This window comes from Ornithodoros turicata, chromosome 9 (assembly GCF_037126465.1).
Source record: "Ornithodoros turicata isolate Travis chromosome 9, ASM3712646v1, whole genome shotgun sequence".
NCBI classification, from domain to species: domain Eukaryota; kingdom Metazoa; phylum Arthropoda; class Arachnida; order Ixodida; family Argasidae; genus Ornithodoros; species Ornithodoros turicata.
Window position 1 is genome coordinate 20,457,727 of NC_088209.1, and position 15,000 is coordinate 20,472,726.

A 15,000-nucleotide genomic window follows, 5' to 3' on the forward strand; every position below is an offset into this window, starting at 1 on the left:
CTCTCTTTCTCTCTCTCTCTTTCAAAATTGCTTGCCGACGAACGCTCTGCCCTCAAAGCTCTTTTGACGATTTTGGACACCATAGGACTTCGATCCTTATTGTGAAGGGGCTCGTCATTTCATTTAGGGTACTGCTCTCAAGCGGTGAATCACCCCAGGCCAAAGTCATGATTTAGTTGTTGTTGTTGTTGTTGTTGTTCCGCATCACCACCAGCAATGGGGACAAAGTATCGCCCCTGGCGATGAAATTCCCCATTCATTATCTCACAATAAAGTTGTTGTTGTATGATATGACACGGTTACGGGCGGAAGATCAGTCCTGTATGTGTGATAAAATGTGAAAATGCTTCGCTGTTCAAACGCTGCAACGATGTGTTCGCACTCTCAAACTCGAAACATTTGCTGCAACCTTGTCTATTCAGGACTTGTATATCGGTCTTTCTTTGGTTATCGTCTTCGACATGCACACGTGTATGTTTCGTTGTATATGTCGTTCCGGCGACCATTAAAGAAAAAAAAAAGACATGTGAAAACTGCGTATTGCTCCCGTTTTGACGTTACACGTTTAAATTGTTAAATCAGAGTAGATTTCCAGGTAAGTCGAGTCAACATACGATTGTTTAAACTGCTATGCAACCTTGATAGTTATAAGTTCAGCTGGTCAGACTGCTCAATGGTACACGAGCTGTTGCAAACATCATTCCTGAAGAGGGAGTAGTATATGTGTTCAATTTACCATTATGCTGTCAGAATACCGAGGAATCCTTTCCTTGCCTTTTTTCTTTTCTGCTTTGGGGCCTACCGTCTTTCTTTTTTGGGGGTAGCAGAATTCGCTTGCGCGAATTCAACCTCCCCTTGTTATTTACCAACCAACCGAGGAATCCGAAACAGCTCCACATTCTTCTTCTTATTGTTGTTATTATTATACTAGTCTGTATTATTATGACCTACAGCCCTCGCATTCCTATTGTTACCATGGGAGGAAATCACCTGGTAGGAGGTATTTAAACTTGTCGCGAAGCGCTTTGGGTCGGGTTGGGTCACAGCCAGAGGCATGACAACTTTTCTAATTTAATAGTTGCGAAAAGCTCCAGATACGAAAGTACAACAAGCTACTTAAACGTGCCAGCGAAAACTGAAGCCTCCCTCTAATTTGGTATTCTACACTAAAGGTGGGCTCGGCTGCGGAAGATTTTACTAACTCGGAGCTTGCGAAAAGTAATTAGGTATTCTGTACCTGGCTCACCTCTATACCGTGGAACACACAACTGAGCGAAAGCGATACGAATCGATTTTGGAATCGCACCCTAAAAGGAAACCGTGGTGTTTAGAAGTTTGAATTATTCGTTGCACGACAACGAGACTTAGTACTGAAAATCGTTTTACTGGAGCTCAAATCTTCACGGAATGCCTTTCTATATCGCAATCAAAAGTGCGTGCTCGGTTTGCGCACAGCCCTATGAGACGGAAGTTCGGCAACGGAACAACTACCTCTCTGACTGCAGCAATCTCTTTCCATGTTGTCTTTTGCTATTAGCGTGGCTTACCTTTTCAAAATGCCGTGCTTGTTATTTGCGGAACGCACGACGCTAAACAGATATCATTTCTGAAGAAGCAACAAACGATAAGGACTTCGAGCAGTCTTTAACATCGGATACACACGCATGACACGTGTAATTCTTGTCTCCTTATCGACGTTGCAGAATGTGGCGAAGACTCCCAATGTCGTGAGCGCTGCGAAAATTTAAAAAAAAGTAAATAAAAGAGAAAGAAGGATATACCAATAGCAATTTGGCAACCACACGTTACTAAAGGAGCATTGCTCTCCGTTGAGTGCTTGTTAGGTGTGGGCAAAAGTGCTATAAAATAGTCAGATTTCGTCAAAGTATTTGGCTTAGCTTTCTGAATACCAGCACCCCCTGTGTAGGGTAGAATCATACTTTGCAGAACCAAACACCGCCAAGACGCCACTTTGGCGCGATCCGTCATAACGCCTGGATGCCCTGTCCAACCTTCGCCGCCTTCTTGAAACCTCCTCTTTATTTACCCTGTCTTACAATAACAACTTCATTTGGTTACCCTATTTACCCTGCTTGTTGACTTAGTCCGCAGGTGAAGTGTGTGGGTAGACAAGTCTTAGGACTATAACTTTATTAGTGCAACACGATATGAGCTTTGTAGGCAAAATGGCGGATATCGTAGCAGACGACGAGCTAGTATTCAGGCACCCTATAGTCGTGTTCAACTTACGAAGGAAACGAAATCTAGCCCGTCAACTACATACGCCGTTGGATATAAGGAAACGCAATAGCGCGCCGATGAGAAATACTGCAGCGCCACCATGCGCCATCAGTACGCACTTTCTGCCTCGGCGTAGGCTTTTGGGGCCAGTCTTAACAGGCAATACGGAAGTAGAGTGAGCATGATGGATTGCATTATCTGGCGCAAGCAGGGAGGGTGGCCTCTCTGTGTCCAGCCATCCTATCTGCGGCGCAGTAATATTTTGAGAGCTGACTGACTACATTGCTTCTCCTTCTTAAGTTGACCACTACTATAGTTTAGTCGGGGACATGCCACCGTATGACACACAGGGCAGTGGCGTCGCCAGACAATATTTCCGGAGGGGATTAATGTGGACTTGACATGGGGGAGGAGGATTTCCCCCGCGTTTCCCTCTCCCAAATTCACTACCAAAGGTACGATTTTTGGGTAGTTGAAACCCACTCCCCCTGGCTACGCCACTGCATGCAGACCGCGAGGTGGCGAAATCCATTGAGACGTCAAACTTTGACCCCACTATAGTCACTAAATGGGCTTCGCATAGAGTAGCGAGCGTGTATAGAGAGCGTTTGGCCATTAGGAGGAGCCTAACTTGAAGCGCGCCATGCGACGTCACGAGAGAACGACCTACCTCGCCGAGCTCCATTGTTTTCCCGACGTCAGCCTGTCGTCGACGCCATATTGATGCAGAGCGTTGTTTACGATGGGAGGAGGTAAGACATGGGCATACTTCGTATTTCAACAACAACAACAACAACAACAACTTGATTTGATGATGATGATTGGGTAGTTTCATCGCGAGTTTCAAACGGGAGCGCGAAAAGTGGCTGGAAGTCTCACTCTCCGGGGTGCGCGAGTGGCGCGTGTGTCGCGCTAAATGTGTGTAGTCTGAAACACACGCGCCCCGGGGTGCCTACTTACCGCACCCAAAGATAACCTACCTTGAGAATCTTGAGCTCACCTTGTTCTCCTCGGGACTCTTTCGTGGGCAATACATGATATGAGTGGGAGGGCGTGGCGCCACATGCAGCCGCTGACGCTGGGGAACCCTAGACAACTTCCGGTGGTGCCTCCTGTTTGTAAACAGTGAAGGGGTGAATTGGATTGACCACGCTGCGTACATAGCGACGTAGCCACTATAAGGTTCATCGGAATCACGACCCGTACAACAAGAACAACAAATACACTGACGATTATGGATGGGGAAATCCGCTACCAGGGTTGAGGCCCACTGTCCCAATGCCGACGACCCATAGCTTCAATAGACTGTAAGATTGTAATAATGTTGGCATTACCTACAATGCCAACCCGAAAAAAAAGAATAAGAAAACTTTCGCACATCCCCGTCCTCACTTATCGCGCAATGCTCTCCCAACCCGTTCTGCTAATTTTGCCCCATGCGAATTTGCGGGTGGAAAAATTATTGCCCCCTTGGATCAAATGTTTTCACTCTTCTCCCTCAACGGACCTGTTTCTGCCAGTGGAACAATTTTTGCCCCTTCCAGAAGCAGAATCTCGATCCAGCTCTGGAAATGAAATTCCCCACCAGTCGGTGTGCGACAGCACTTCATAGCCGCCACAATATGCACCAAAATGGTTTAATCAACACCGTAATGACACGGAGCCAGAATATCATCAACGATCTTATCCACAGTTACCTGCCTACGAGTGGTTTATCGTCAAACACGAACGTGCTATGTCAGTCCATCCCCCAATTAGTTTCAAAGTGTGCGCACGTGTAATGATCAGAACGCACCGTAATGGCGACCTTGCGATGCAGGCTGCCGTAAGACCGCCTGATCGATGTGATCATTAGAAGTCTCGTTCTATTAAGCGGGCGCCATGAATAATTGAGAGAGAAGGAACGAGCGTACGCCAAGGTGAATCGTGCGTCCGCGTTATATTACGCTGCGCAGCCCGGTTGAAGTCCTCAGCGCGTCAGGGATGTCGTGAGTTTTATAGATGCGCGCAAACGGAGCCTTCGACGAAGACAGCTGGCTCGTTTTACAAGAACTGAAGTTCCGCACCAAAAAGGAATGACTTCTACCAGCAAGAAACACTGATCCTATAGTTTGTGCTGGTCAACAACTGCGAGCAGAGACGAAACGCAAGACGCAACGAAAGCATCCACATCCCAAGCTGCAATCCTGAATATTACACGAAATCATGGTTGAAATTTAGATTTATGGGTGCCAAACGCCTCCGTCGAAAACCCTTCACGCCGCGTTCCCGCGTCACGGAGTTATGGCACTTTGAATGAGATCCTTTCACTCTTGGCTCGCCTCCTCCTCCCCCGATCTCGTTATGACGTAGTACAGAGGGCGCAACGGAAGTGCGTATTTCCCGTCGTCATGACGACGCCTGTAAACAGGGACGCGACGAATGCTGGGACGCGACGCGGCGCGGCGAAGTTTTTGGAACGGAAGCGGAAATGAGGGGAAGCGCTATGGAGTGACGTAGAGCCATAGAGAAACCGGTCAAAGCGTCACTTCCCGCCAGTTTCATGGAGCTGCTCGGCAACGCTTGGCGCCACGGTCAATGGGGCCTCGAAAACTGGAGATTTTTAAAACTGGGTAGCATAAAAAATAATAGGATATGGGAGGTGGCACTTTACGTACGAAGTGCATGAAGTAGGGCGTACAGACACTGCCAGAGAGAAAATTCTGTCCTTGGTGGTGGTGGTGGTGGTGGTGGTACTAATGAAAGTGCTTGCCGTTGTCGGCCTCAAAGGGGTAGGCAGCGTCACGACTGTTGAGGAATGTGCAAGTTGAGCCAACTTCTAAGGGAACTGTGCCGACACATGTCTGACAGAATCTGACGAAAACCCAGTAATCTTTCAAAAATAAACGCATAAGTACCCACTGTTAAAAATATATCTCCCAGAATATACGCTTAAAAATAAACGCACAAAAATGATCGGCGAAATATCCCCGTTTAAATATAAACGCTAAGGAATCCACGGTTCAGAATATATCGTTAAAAATAAATCGTTTCAGAATCCCCCCAAATCCACCCTACAGTTGCTAGAGTCATGTGGTATGGCCCAAATCAAGGTGAACTGCAAGCAAGGGGCTTAACCTAACCTCACAGGACCAAACTAGCCTAAACTATCCAAAACTAACCGAAACTATCCAAAACTAACCGAAACCAAACCAAACTAAACTAACCTAACATAACATGATATAACCCGGCGTAAATTGCAATCAGTCCGCCTCCGTGCTAGATGGTGAGGGGATTTTGAAACAGTTTATTTTTAATGGTGGATTATTAAACGGTGATCTCTAAGCGGGGATAGTAAGCGGTTTATTTTAGGAGATATATTTTTAACCGTGCATTTTTTAAAGTGGATTATTCTTGAATGTTTTATTCTTAAACGTTTATTCTTAATGGTGGATTTCGGGGACCCCCCACTGTGACACTGATCGTGCATTCGCACCAGTGACATTCCCCGGAATACTCGGGTGCAAGATGCAAGAAACGTCATAGCTGTGTGAATGTGAGAGTCACTAGAAGTGATGTAAGATGAAATGTGCGGAGGGTGAGTGCGTGCATATATGTCCCCTCCCTTTCCAGTTTGCCCTGGTACACCGATGAGACGGTAGCTAGCACGGTGTATCTGGTCGCTTCTCTGAATGGAATTCGGAGAGTGTGGGTTCAAATACCACTGCTCGTACATTTTCCATTCAACCAGTAGCACAAGTGCCGTTCTCTAATCACATGCTGCTATGACTTCCGCCAATAACAAGATGGTAGTTCTGACCTGCAGGGTGTAGTGACATGGGGGAGCAGAACGGGGACAGGGGCCCGGTTATATCCCTGCGTGCGAGACGATAGATTTGTTGCTTGCAATAAAGACATATTTTTCTTGTTCACAGGAATTTCGAAAGATCTACGGACAGTTCTTTCCTTGCGGAGACCCAACGAAATTCGTGGATTACATATTCAACGTCTTCGACCAAGACAAGGTTAGTACCCTACTGAATAACATGAACCATGAAATTGAATGAGGCTGTAGCTAACGACTGCTAACGGTATGCGAAAAAGTACATATATGTATTACGATGCGCCCGCGGCATTATAATGCGAAAGGTGACTGACCCAAGTTCCAGGACTCCACTTAGAACAGGGGCGGTCCCAGCGAAGTACTTTGGGTGGGGGTGGGGGGGCATGTCTGCGAGCCTTTAGCCAGTCGCTATCTATTTGGGGGGGGGAGGGGTTCTGGACACGGGCTCAACCTTTTCTCGCACGAAATCCTATCACTGGTAATCTATTTTAGGTCCCATTTAGGTCGCTCTCCTTGAGAGTGTCACAGGGAAAGAGACGACGAAAACTGGACCAGGTTACGCTTTTTTCTTGGGGGGGGGGGGCGGCGGCTGCCCCCACTGCCCCTCCCTTGGGACCGCCACTGACTTAAGACTATGATAAAGGTGCTTCTCCCGTGGCTAATCCTAGCTCTCCAACACACTGCCCTAAAAACAACTGATTGACTTACTTGGACTTTGGTACCCTCTGTGACGTCTGTCCTGATATCTTTCGCATAACTACCACAGTAAATCGTTTGGCATCTTTTTTAAGCACATGCTTGTCCTATGGCGCACTCCTTTTTTTTGCACCATGAAATGTGGTGTTTTCCTCATAAAACAGTCTTATAGTTGGTGTTTAACAACAAGAACACACTTAAAGGGGGAGTACTCTACTGAAAACACCTGTTAGAATGAAGTGTTTTCCGGCAAATACTCCCTCTCACATAGCTAATGTAAGGCTAAAGTAAGGCTAAAGTGTAAGGCTAATGTAAGGCTAAACACCTAGGGCTAGCTCCCGCGGCGGCATTCCAAGCAATGAAGTCCGACGTTCTCGCTTCTATGGCAAGCACCACCCTGAACGCGGCAGAGTTCCAGCAGCCGTGGTTCCTACGTAGAACCTAAACGGGAGCGCAATGCGTCACAGGCACCCCTCGTTTGCCTGGCAACACTGTGGGACAAGCGTACGTAGTCTATGTCGTATGTGACAAGTGCAAGGTTGCCAACATCACGCCTCACAAATAGTACTGCCCTCGTGCCTATGTTGGACAGAAAATGCAAGGTGTTCAATATAGGCGTAGCCAGGAGACAATATATAGCCTCGGCAGCCTACATTGGCGTCCCGGATGGATCATATACTGGAACACAACTTGTTGGGGCATGTTCGTTAAGTATAGTCGAGCGGAAAACGTCTGTAGCGGTGACGGGAATGCATATTTGCAATTAACCCGTACGTCTGCAAGAGTCGAAGATACCAGCTAAATTCCTGACATCATTCACTGTCAAACATTGAGTTTTTAACTCAAGTTATCGTCTATAGTGTGATGACCTGCTGAGTGGAGCTGTGAAACCAGTATAATTTTTCCTTCACCGGTTAAAACACCATTTCCAACAACATATTCCCAATTGAAATGGGGTGTAAAAAAGGTGTATTGGACGTAAGCACCTCTCTCAATACCTCACTTTACACCCTTAATGATCGACAGGGGATAAAATGTCGTGTATGCTGGTATTATACCTTTAGTAATACTGTTTCGACACCTTTTGCTTCAGTCTGCGGTATAGAAAAGGGATCTTTTTATAAGAGTACACCTGTTTTGATCGAACAAAGGTGTAACACGACTTGCTGTGCACCCCTAAGAATGGGGTAGAGTGCCACGTAACGAAGTGAAACACCCAACTGATGACCAGTCCTTCATAATATTACAGTCTCTTTCTTCCTTTTCAAGAAATCGAAAGTCAACTGCAGTCTGGGTGCATAATGATAAAGGGTATAGCAGCCAGGGACAAGGACAAGGAAGCGCACAAACGAACTGCTGACTCTCAAGTAACAGAAGTTTACTTGCTACACAGGCTTAAATACAAACACAAAACAAGTCGGTATGCAAACACTAGACACGAGGAAGGTGACAACAAAACCTTATCACAATAGGAAAACAGGACAACAAAAACTAGATGTGCAACACATGCTGGTTGCGATGCTGGTTGCAATCCGGGCACATTCCAAGATATTCCATCTCGGCTGATAAGAGAGCCAAAAAAAAGGTGTACTCACACAGTGATCTTCTTCTGATGTTCTCCTATTGTGGTAAGGTTTTGTTGTCACTTTCCTTGTGTCTAGTGTTTGCATACCAACTTGTTTTGTTTTTGTATTTAAAGGAGCTATGAACTGCATCAAGCGAGCCCGACGACTGTGTCGGCTCCAAACGGCGATTTCAACGAGTTGCCTGTGACACCTTTTGTATAGGTGAATTTGATAGGTGCGTATCTTCAGCATATAGCACGCTCCTAGTCAACCATCTTCCCGAATGACAACGTTCTCGCCCATGATTTGTTGATAACGAGAGGCGGTGAAGCCTAATGTGTGTCTATTATGCACGGCTACAAAATGGGCTACGTTTCCCGTTTTCAACAAATCACAGAGGAGAACGTTGCATTCGGGATGATGGTTGGCTAGGATCGTGCCATGTAGTGAAGTTCATCTCGAAGAGGGTAAAGCAGAACGTTATGTGCGCCTCCGCGTTGGCGTCTGATTGGATGCTACAATTCTTCACATGACGTAAAGATGGATGAGGTATCTGGACGGCGGTGGCGTGTACTCGCCCGAATGCGAAAGCGTGTGCGTTTTTGTATTAACGCTGCACGCGTTATGAAGGAAAAGAATTGAACAATAGATTGTAAATAGAATTACGAAGCGTAGAAGAAGAATATTACATCTAGTAAACCCGTAACTAAATACATGCGTACAGGAGTTCTTACCTCCTTTAAACCTGTGTAGCAAGTAAACTTATGTTAGTTGAGAGCCAGCAGTTCGTTTGTGCGCTTCCGTGTTCTTGTCCCTGGCTGCTATACCCTTTGTCATTATGCGCTGTTACCAACTACCCCGCATTTCGACGCTCGTGCAGTCTGGGTGGCATAATAACAAACACATTCTTCCCCCTCACTCGTTTTCGCCGAGTTAGAGGGCGTTGTTGTTGTTGTTGACCGTCTCAGCCAAATGGTCAAATCTCAGCAGCACTTCCTAGTGCAGCCTCCCTCGCGACTGAGCACCACGATCCACCAAAGAGCAGATGAAAAGGACCATCTGAAATGGAGGAGGAGGAGGAGGACGAGAAGAAAAGTAACATCAAAATAAGAAACATAGCTGGGAAGAAACTGAACGACAGAGAAAAATAGTGCCGGATTATAATACCACTGCGACGCCTTCTTTGCATAGCAAGAATAATTTTCTGGCTTTCAGTCAACGGGTCGCCTTTATTCGGAGCGTGTCACCAGCTATGGCACATGATGGATATGACGCCACGAGGGAGTTTGGTCTGAAGCCGTATATAGCTGAAAGTGTACTGTGTGTGCAATATGGAAAATTATCTCGCTCCGTGAACGTTAGCTACAAGGGGCCCGTTCAATGCCCTCGATGTAATGAGGGCATTGGGACCTCTTTTCTTTTTTTTTCTTTGTAGGGTTTTGTGCGAATAACTTTTATGGGTGGAGGCACAACGCAAGGCCCGCAATAACACTTTGTCACGGCGATAATACTACAGCTACGTGTCACTCGAGCAGGTTGATGGAAGTTTAGCGGATCAATACGATGTTCCGAGCTGCATGGATGGAAGGGATTAAGAGAGCGAGTCCGATTTCGTGTAGGGTCCTTCTCAGTGTGCGCGAAGCTTTTGGTATTGTAGTGCTTTGGATTCAGTAATGTCCCGATAAATAGACCTCTTGGGGTGGGGAAGAGCTTCCAGGAAGGGGGGGGGGGGAGTATACGTCTGCTGAAGGCCTCGTCCGCCTAATTGTTGTGCGAATGGAGGACACCACATCACGCTGATAGGGTGCTAATAAGTTCTTCAGATGCGATTTCATTTGTAAACAAATACATTATAACACAAATACATATCATTACCATACAATATCTTACGACAGCGGCTCTACAACGAGTACTACAATGGACTCGATGCAGTCATAAAACATTCAGCTTCTGAGCTGATAAAAACACGTTGCTTATCTATAAGAAGCGCTGTTGCTTTGCTCACGCAGTTGTCCCCTTCTTGTGCTATCGTTTTTGTTTCAACGACGTGGCGTGTGTGCGGATCTTTTGAGAATTTTATTACTTTTGTATTTCTATACATGGTGTCCAAGAAAACGTGTCATTGAAATATGATAACAAAAACTACACCACCTAGAGTCATGCCGTCAACGGCATCTGTTCTTACTAGGTTTTTGCCACATCCTGATGCGAATGTCGTGTAACGTAAGTTTAATTATGTAAATTTTTGCGAGCTTAAGCCGGACATTTGCCAAGTAAATATCACTTTTTTACCCCACCAATGTGAAGAGCGTGTCTGATTTACTCCAACTAATGATAATTGACAGGGTTATTCAGGAGCTATCCCATCGGAAAGAATAGCCGAACATCATGCTCTACGGAGCTCCCGCAGGATAACGCGCGATGAATTTTTTAGCACAATGTTTGTCAGTCCCACAAAAGGAGGTTGGAAACCCAGTCCACCATGCTAAACCCGCTTATCGCGTCCAGCTTTCGCTGGGATAATGCTTTCCCTCTCCCAACCTTAGGAACTGTTACTTTTTCTACTATCACTCTGTGGGCTGGTTTTGGAACCTCCTTTCGTCGGACTGAGAGCGATTGCACTCAAAAAGTTATCGCGCGATATGGTTCGGTGCTCCGAAAAGCATGATGTTCGGCTATTTGTTCCGATGGAACAGCTCGTGAACATCACTGCCAATTAACATGAATTTGAGTGAATTCGGCACGCTCTTCATATTGGAGGAGTAAAAAAGTGACCATTGCATGGCAAATTTCCGAGTTCAGTTCGCAAATATTTACATAATTAAACTTACGATACATGTCATACATATGAGGGGGTGGCAAAAACCTAATAAGAAGAAATGCCGTTGACCGCATGGTTGTAAGTGGCGTAGTTTTTTTAAAATTATAATTCAATGACGTGTTCTCTGGGGCACCCTGACCCTGTATATATGGGCTCACGTCCACACACACCAACGTGAGATGCCAATTGGGAGTTCTGGGTGTCTTTATTGTTAACTTTCCCCCTGTGTTCGCGTAGCCTCTCATTAAGACAGCGTCCTGTCTCACCTACATACGTCTTGCCACAAGATAAAGAGATAGAATAAAGGTGCAGTGCAATAGGTGCAGTCGTCTAGTGCCATTCTATAACCTCGTTCTGTTGCTTTCTCATTTTCCTCGCTGTCTCTTCCTTCCTATACGTTTTCAATTAAGGTAGTTAACAATCCCCCTCGTTGTAACCCATGAATAATTTCTCTCGTGCCTGTCTGCGCAGTTTCTTTGCTCACTGTTCACTTATTTACTTGCTGCAACGCTTTCATTTTAAGAATGGATAGCACGAATAAGTAAGCTACACAGCTGCCCGCCTGACGGAGGGGTCAGATGCCGCTAGCACGCACGCGCGCATGCTAATTAAGAGTTTCTTAATTACGACGCACGACAGCCAGTCTCGTCTAATTAAAAGCGGAGAACTTTCCAAAGAAAACGTCCGTCCGCGCGTCTCAAACTCTCTTTGTACTCCCTGCGAAGAATCCGCCCTTGTAAAGACACCGTCGAATACAAGTTGCCGCCTCCCTCCGAGGCGACATCCTTCATTGCACCGTAATGTGATATGGATTGAGTCAATTGTAGACCTCTTTTCGGAAAAAAATGAATCCATGATGGAAAAAATAAGGTCGATTTGGAGTGCTATAAAAAATAGTTTTTGAGGAGGGAGGCTCAAGAAAGTGAAGTATCGTTTTATTTTATGTTCACGAAGTAAATTTTCTCTTCACAAAATAGAAATGATACTGGTGCAGAACAAAGCGACGTAGGTAATTTTGAACTTGTGAGCTCTTTTTGTGTTGTTGGAGTCGGTAATGCCAAGAAAGAGATTCGAACAGTAAATCTAATCGTACAGCGAAAATGGGCGCTTTATGTTATCAGGCTTTGATTCATACGCAAATAGAACAACCTCTTTAGCACTCAAGCAAGCAAGATTTACACCGTACTCTTAACGTCCCTCATTGAGGACGGTGTATCTACGCAACTTGTTCCTTGCCGTCAAGTTGTTGTTCTTCCTCGGGTGGGTTCGAACCCGCGAACAGAGGACCGATATGCGGACACGTTGATCCACCAATTTTTTTTAACCTTTAACATACTTGGAAAAACAGTGGTGCAAACATTTGGTCGAATTAGCTTCCTGAAAATATATCAAATACCATATCAAATCATCACAATATCATATCGTATCAAAGATTACCCTGAGGGTAACAGAAAAAAAAAGTTAAATATTGGAGGCCATATTTCACCGTGCACTGTTAATGCAGTTCACTATTGATTTCACCATGTTTATAGACGCAGCGAAGCCATTCTACATCTTCAGGAAAAATGTCCCAGGAACAATGGCGAACCTTACCATGATTAAAACTTATGTGAGTCTTCCACACACAGTGCACGCCTACAAGCATAATCAAGTTTACGGGCATTTGTCTAGTAGAAGACACCGGTAGAAGCCTGATCGAATACGGGTCGAAATGGTATGTTTATACGCGTGTTGGAAGGCCGCGCGAAAGTGCACAACATCCTGATATGAGATATGAAACAGCTATTCATGGTTTACAGGCCGTTGCACTAAAGGAACTAAAACGTCTAGTGCCTCAACGGTAACCTTTCATTTAGTTAAATATTACATGCGACTACTACAAATTCTAGTATTACGGAGAGAATGGGTAGAGCACTGGATGATAGCAGCAGAAGCTTCGATTTCTTTCTGGCTTGCGTTAGCATAGAACAGCACACCGTGTGCAGGCGCACATCTGGGGTGTGAGAGATACACTCTAAACAATTTTACACCTTAAAGGGTGTAAAAGAACATGTGCATGGCGCACACCTTTTAAGGTGTAACGGAACACCATCAAGAAATCAAGGGTGTAATTGTATGGAAGGGTGTAATGTAACCTGCAAACCATAGAAGAGGCAGCTGGAAATTATCACAGCTTCACTGCGAAAATATAGTGTTTCTAGTTTTTACAGAAGGCACATGCTTGGTACTTTGGAGTGTCATTGTGGCTATCTTGGCATCACTCTTCGATCACAGCCATGCAAAATATTCTTTAAAAAGTCAAGAATATACTTTTCTCACACTGAACTTGTAATACTTTCCAGGTATACTACTCAGCTGTACCCTGTGTGAAGCAAAAATAGGACATTGCAGACACATGTTGCACAGCACACACATGTTATAGGTGATTGATGTGGGTATATGCGGGCATCATACATATCAGACACAATCACAGGAACTGAATAGTTATGCTTTTATTAGGTTGACATTATGCCATGCAGCATACATATCCTACATTACGTAGGCATGAAGGTATTCAAACGTATCACTTAATACAGCTTTATCACATAGTAGTAATTTTATATTTTCCAGTCATCTAACCTTGAGGGGTTAGATGACAGTGTGCCAAATGTTGAGTAACTGTGCATTTGGTCTTTATATCACAACTTGTATCACAAGCTTAAGTTCTGAGTACCACAAGCACTCCAACACTACACAGGAACAGGAATACATTTAGCCTGTGTAATGGAGCCTGTCCCACCTCCAAATACACCCTCTGTTGCACCCTCATCACACCCTCCTGACAATGTCTCATAAAAGGGTGTAATTCACCATAGTTACACCCTCGAAAATTTTCAAGCCAAGGTTCTAGGGTGTAAAATAGGTGTAATACATGAGAATACACCAATTTTACACCTTTAAAGGTGTGAAAATATTTAGAGTGTAGCTCGTGTACTATTGTACTTCTTACTGAACGTAGCCTATTTATCTGAAGTGGAGGCACCAGACTAATTTTAGAAGCATCCGGGTCCGGAGTGTGGATTCAGTGTGGTGCTCAGTCCTTGTAAGTTTTATTGCCCTAGTTGCTAGTACGTTATACTTGTTGAGCTAGCAACACTCTAAGACAAAAGGGTGGAGCAGTTACACCTTTTAGGCGGTAATAGTTGTCGCATATGTCGTGCCTAAATGGTTGCAAAGTTCTACCTGTTACCTCACTCTCAAGACAGAACTTCACCGCATAGCACGTTGGCTCTGAAGTCATTACGTTGGACACTGTATCTGGGGCAGTTAATTAATATGTGTTCCGTGTTCTCCAGTCCATCACACGTGAGGCAGCTCGGCGAGCTTACCTTTCCCATCTTGAACAACAGGGCACGGCTGAAAGGGACATCTAGTCGCACGCCGCGTGCCATTGAATCACAGATGTATTTCAGCTCGTCCCGGCCAAATGTGCTTATGCAGGATACGTTCTACCCGTACGGCAGCTATCCGGTCGCGAAAAAAGTCAATTCTACTCGGTTGAAACAAAACCAATTTGCGCGGGATCGAATTTGTTCATCTTTTCAACGCCTGTGGCTTCCCCGCGCGCGCGTGGCATGGCGAAGGGATGGGAGTTGCCGCCACCGGAATGTATATAATTAGGGGTTTACGTCGCGAGACAACTGAGCCACCGGAATGTGTTGGCATTCGTTTGGTGCTGTGTGGCTTGCGCTTGGGGGATGCAGAGAATGAGCTTGTGTTGCTCGGAGTATGTGACGTACGCTCTAAAAACGGAGCTTCACCACAAAGCACGGTGAAGGCCAACCATTGCGCAGAATTTTACCTTTATCACTCCC

The 15,000-nt window shown here is 45.4% G+C and overlaps 1 protein-coding gene across 3 annotated transcripts in view; it reads left to right on the forward strand.

Moving 5' to 3' along the window:
- LOC135368310 (frequenin-1-like) overlaps positions 1-15,000 on the forward strand; it is a 209,234-nt gene that overhangs the window by 173,861 nt on the left and 20,373 nt on the right. For all 3 annotated transcript variants that reach the window (XM_064601499.1, XM_064601500.1, XM_064601501.1), the window contains exon 5: positions 6,156-6,245. In XM_064601499.1, coding sequence (XP_064457569.1) covers positions 6,156-6,245 — 90 coding nt within the window. The remainder of the gene's footprint in view (positions 1-6,155; positions 6,246-15,000) is intronic.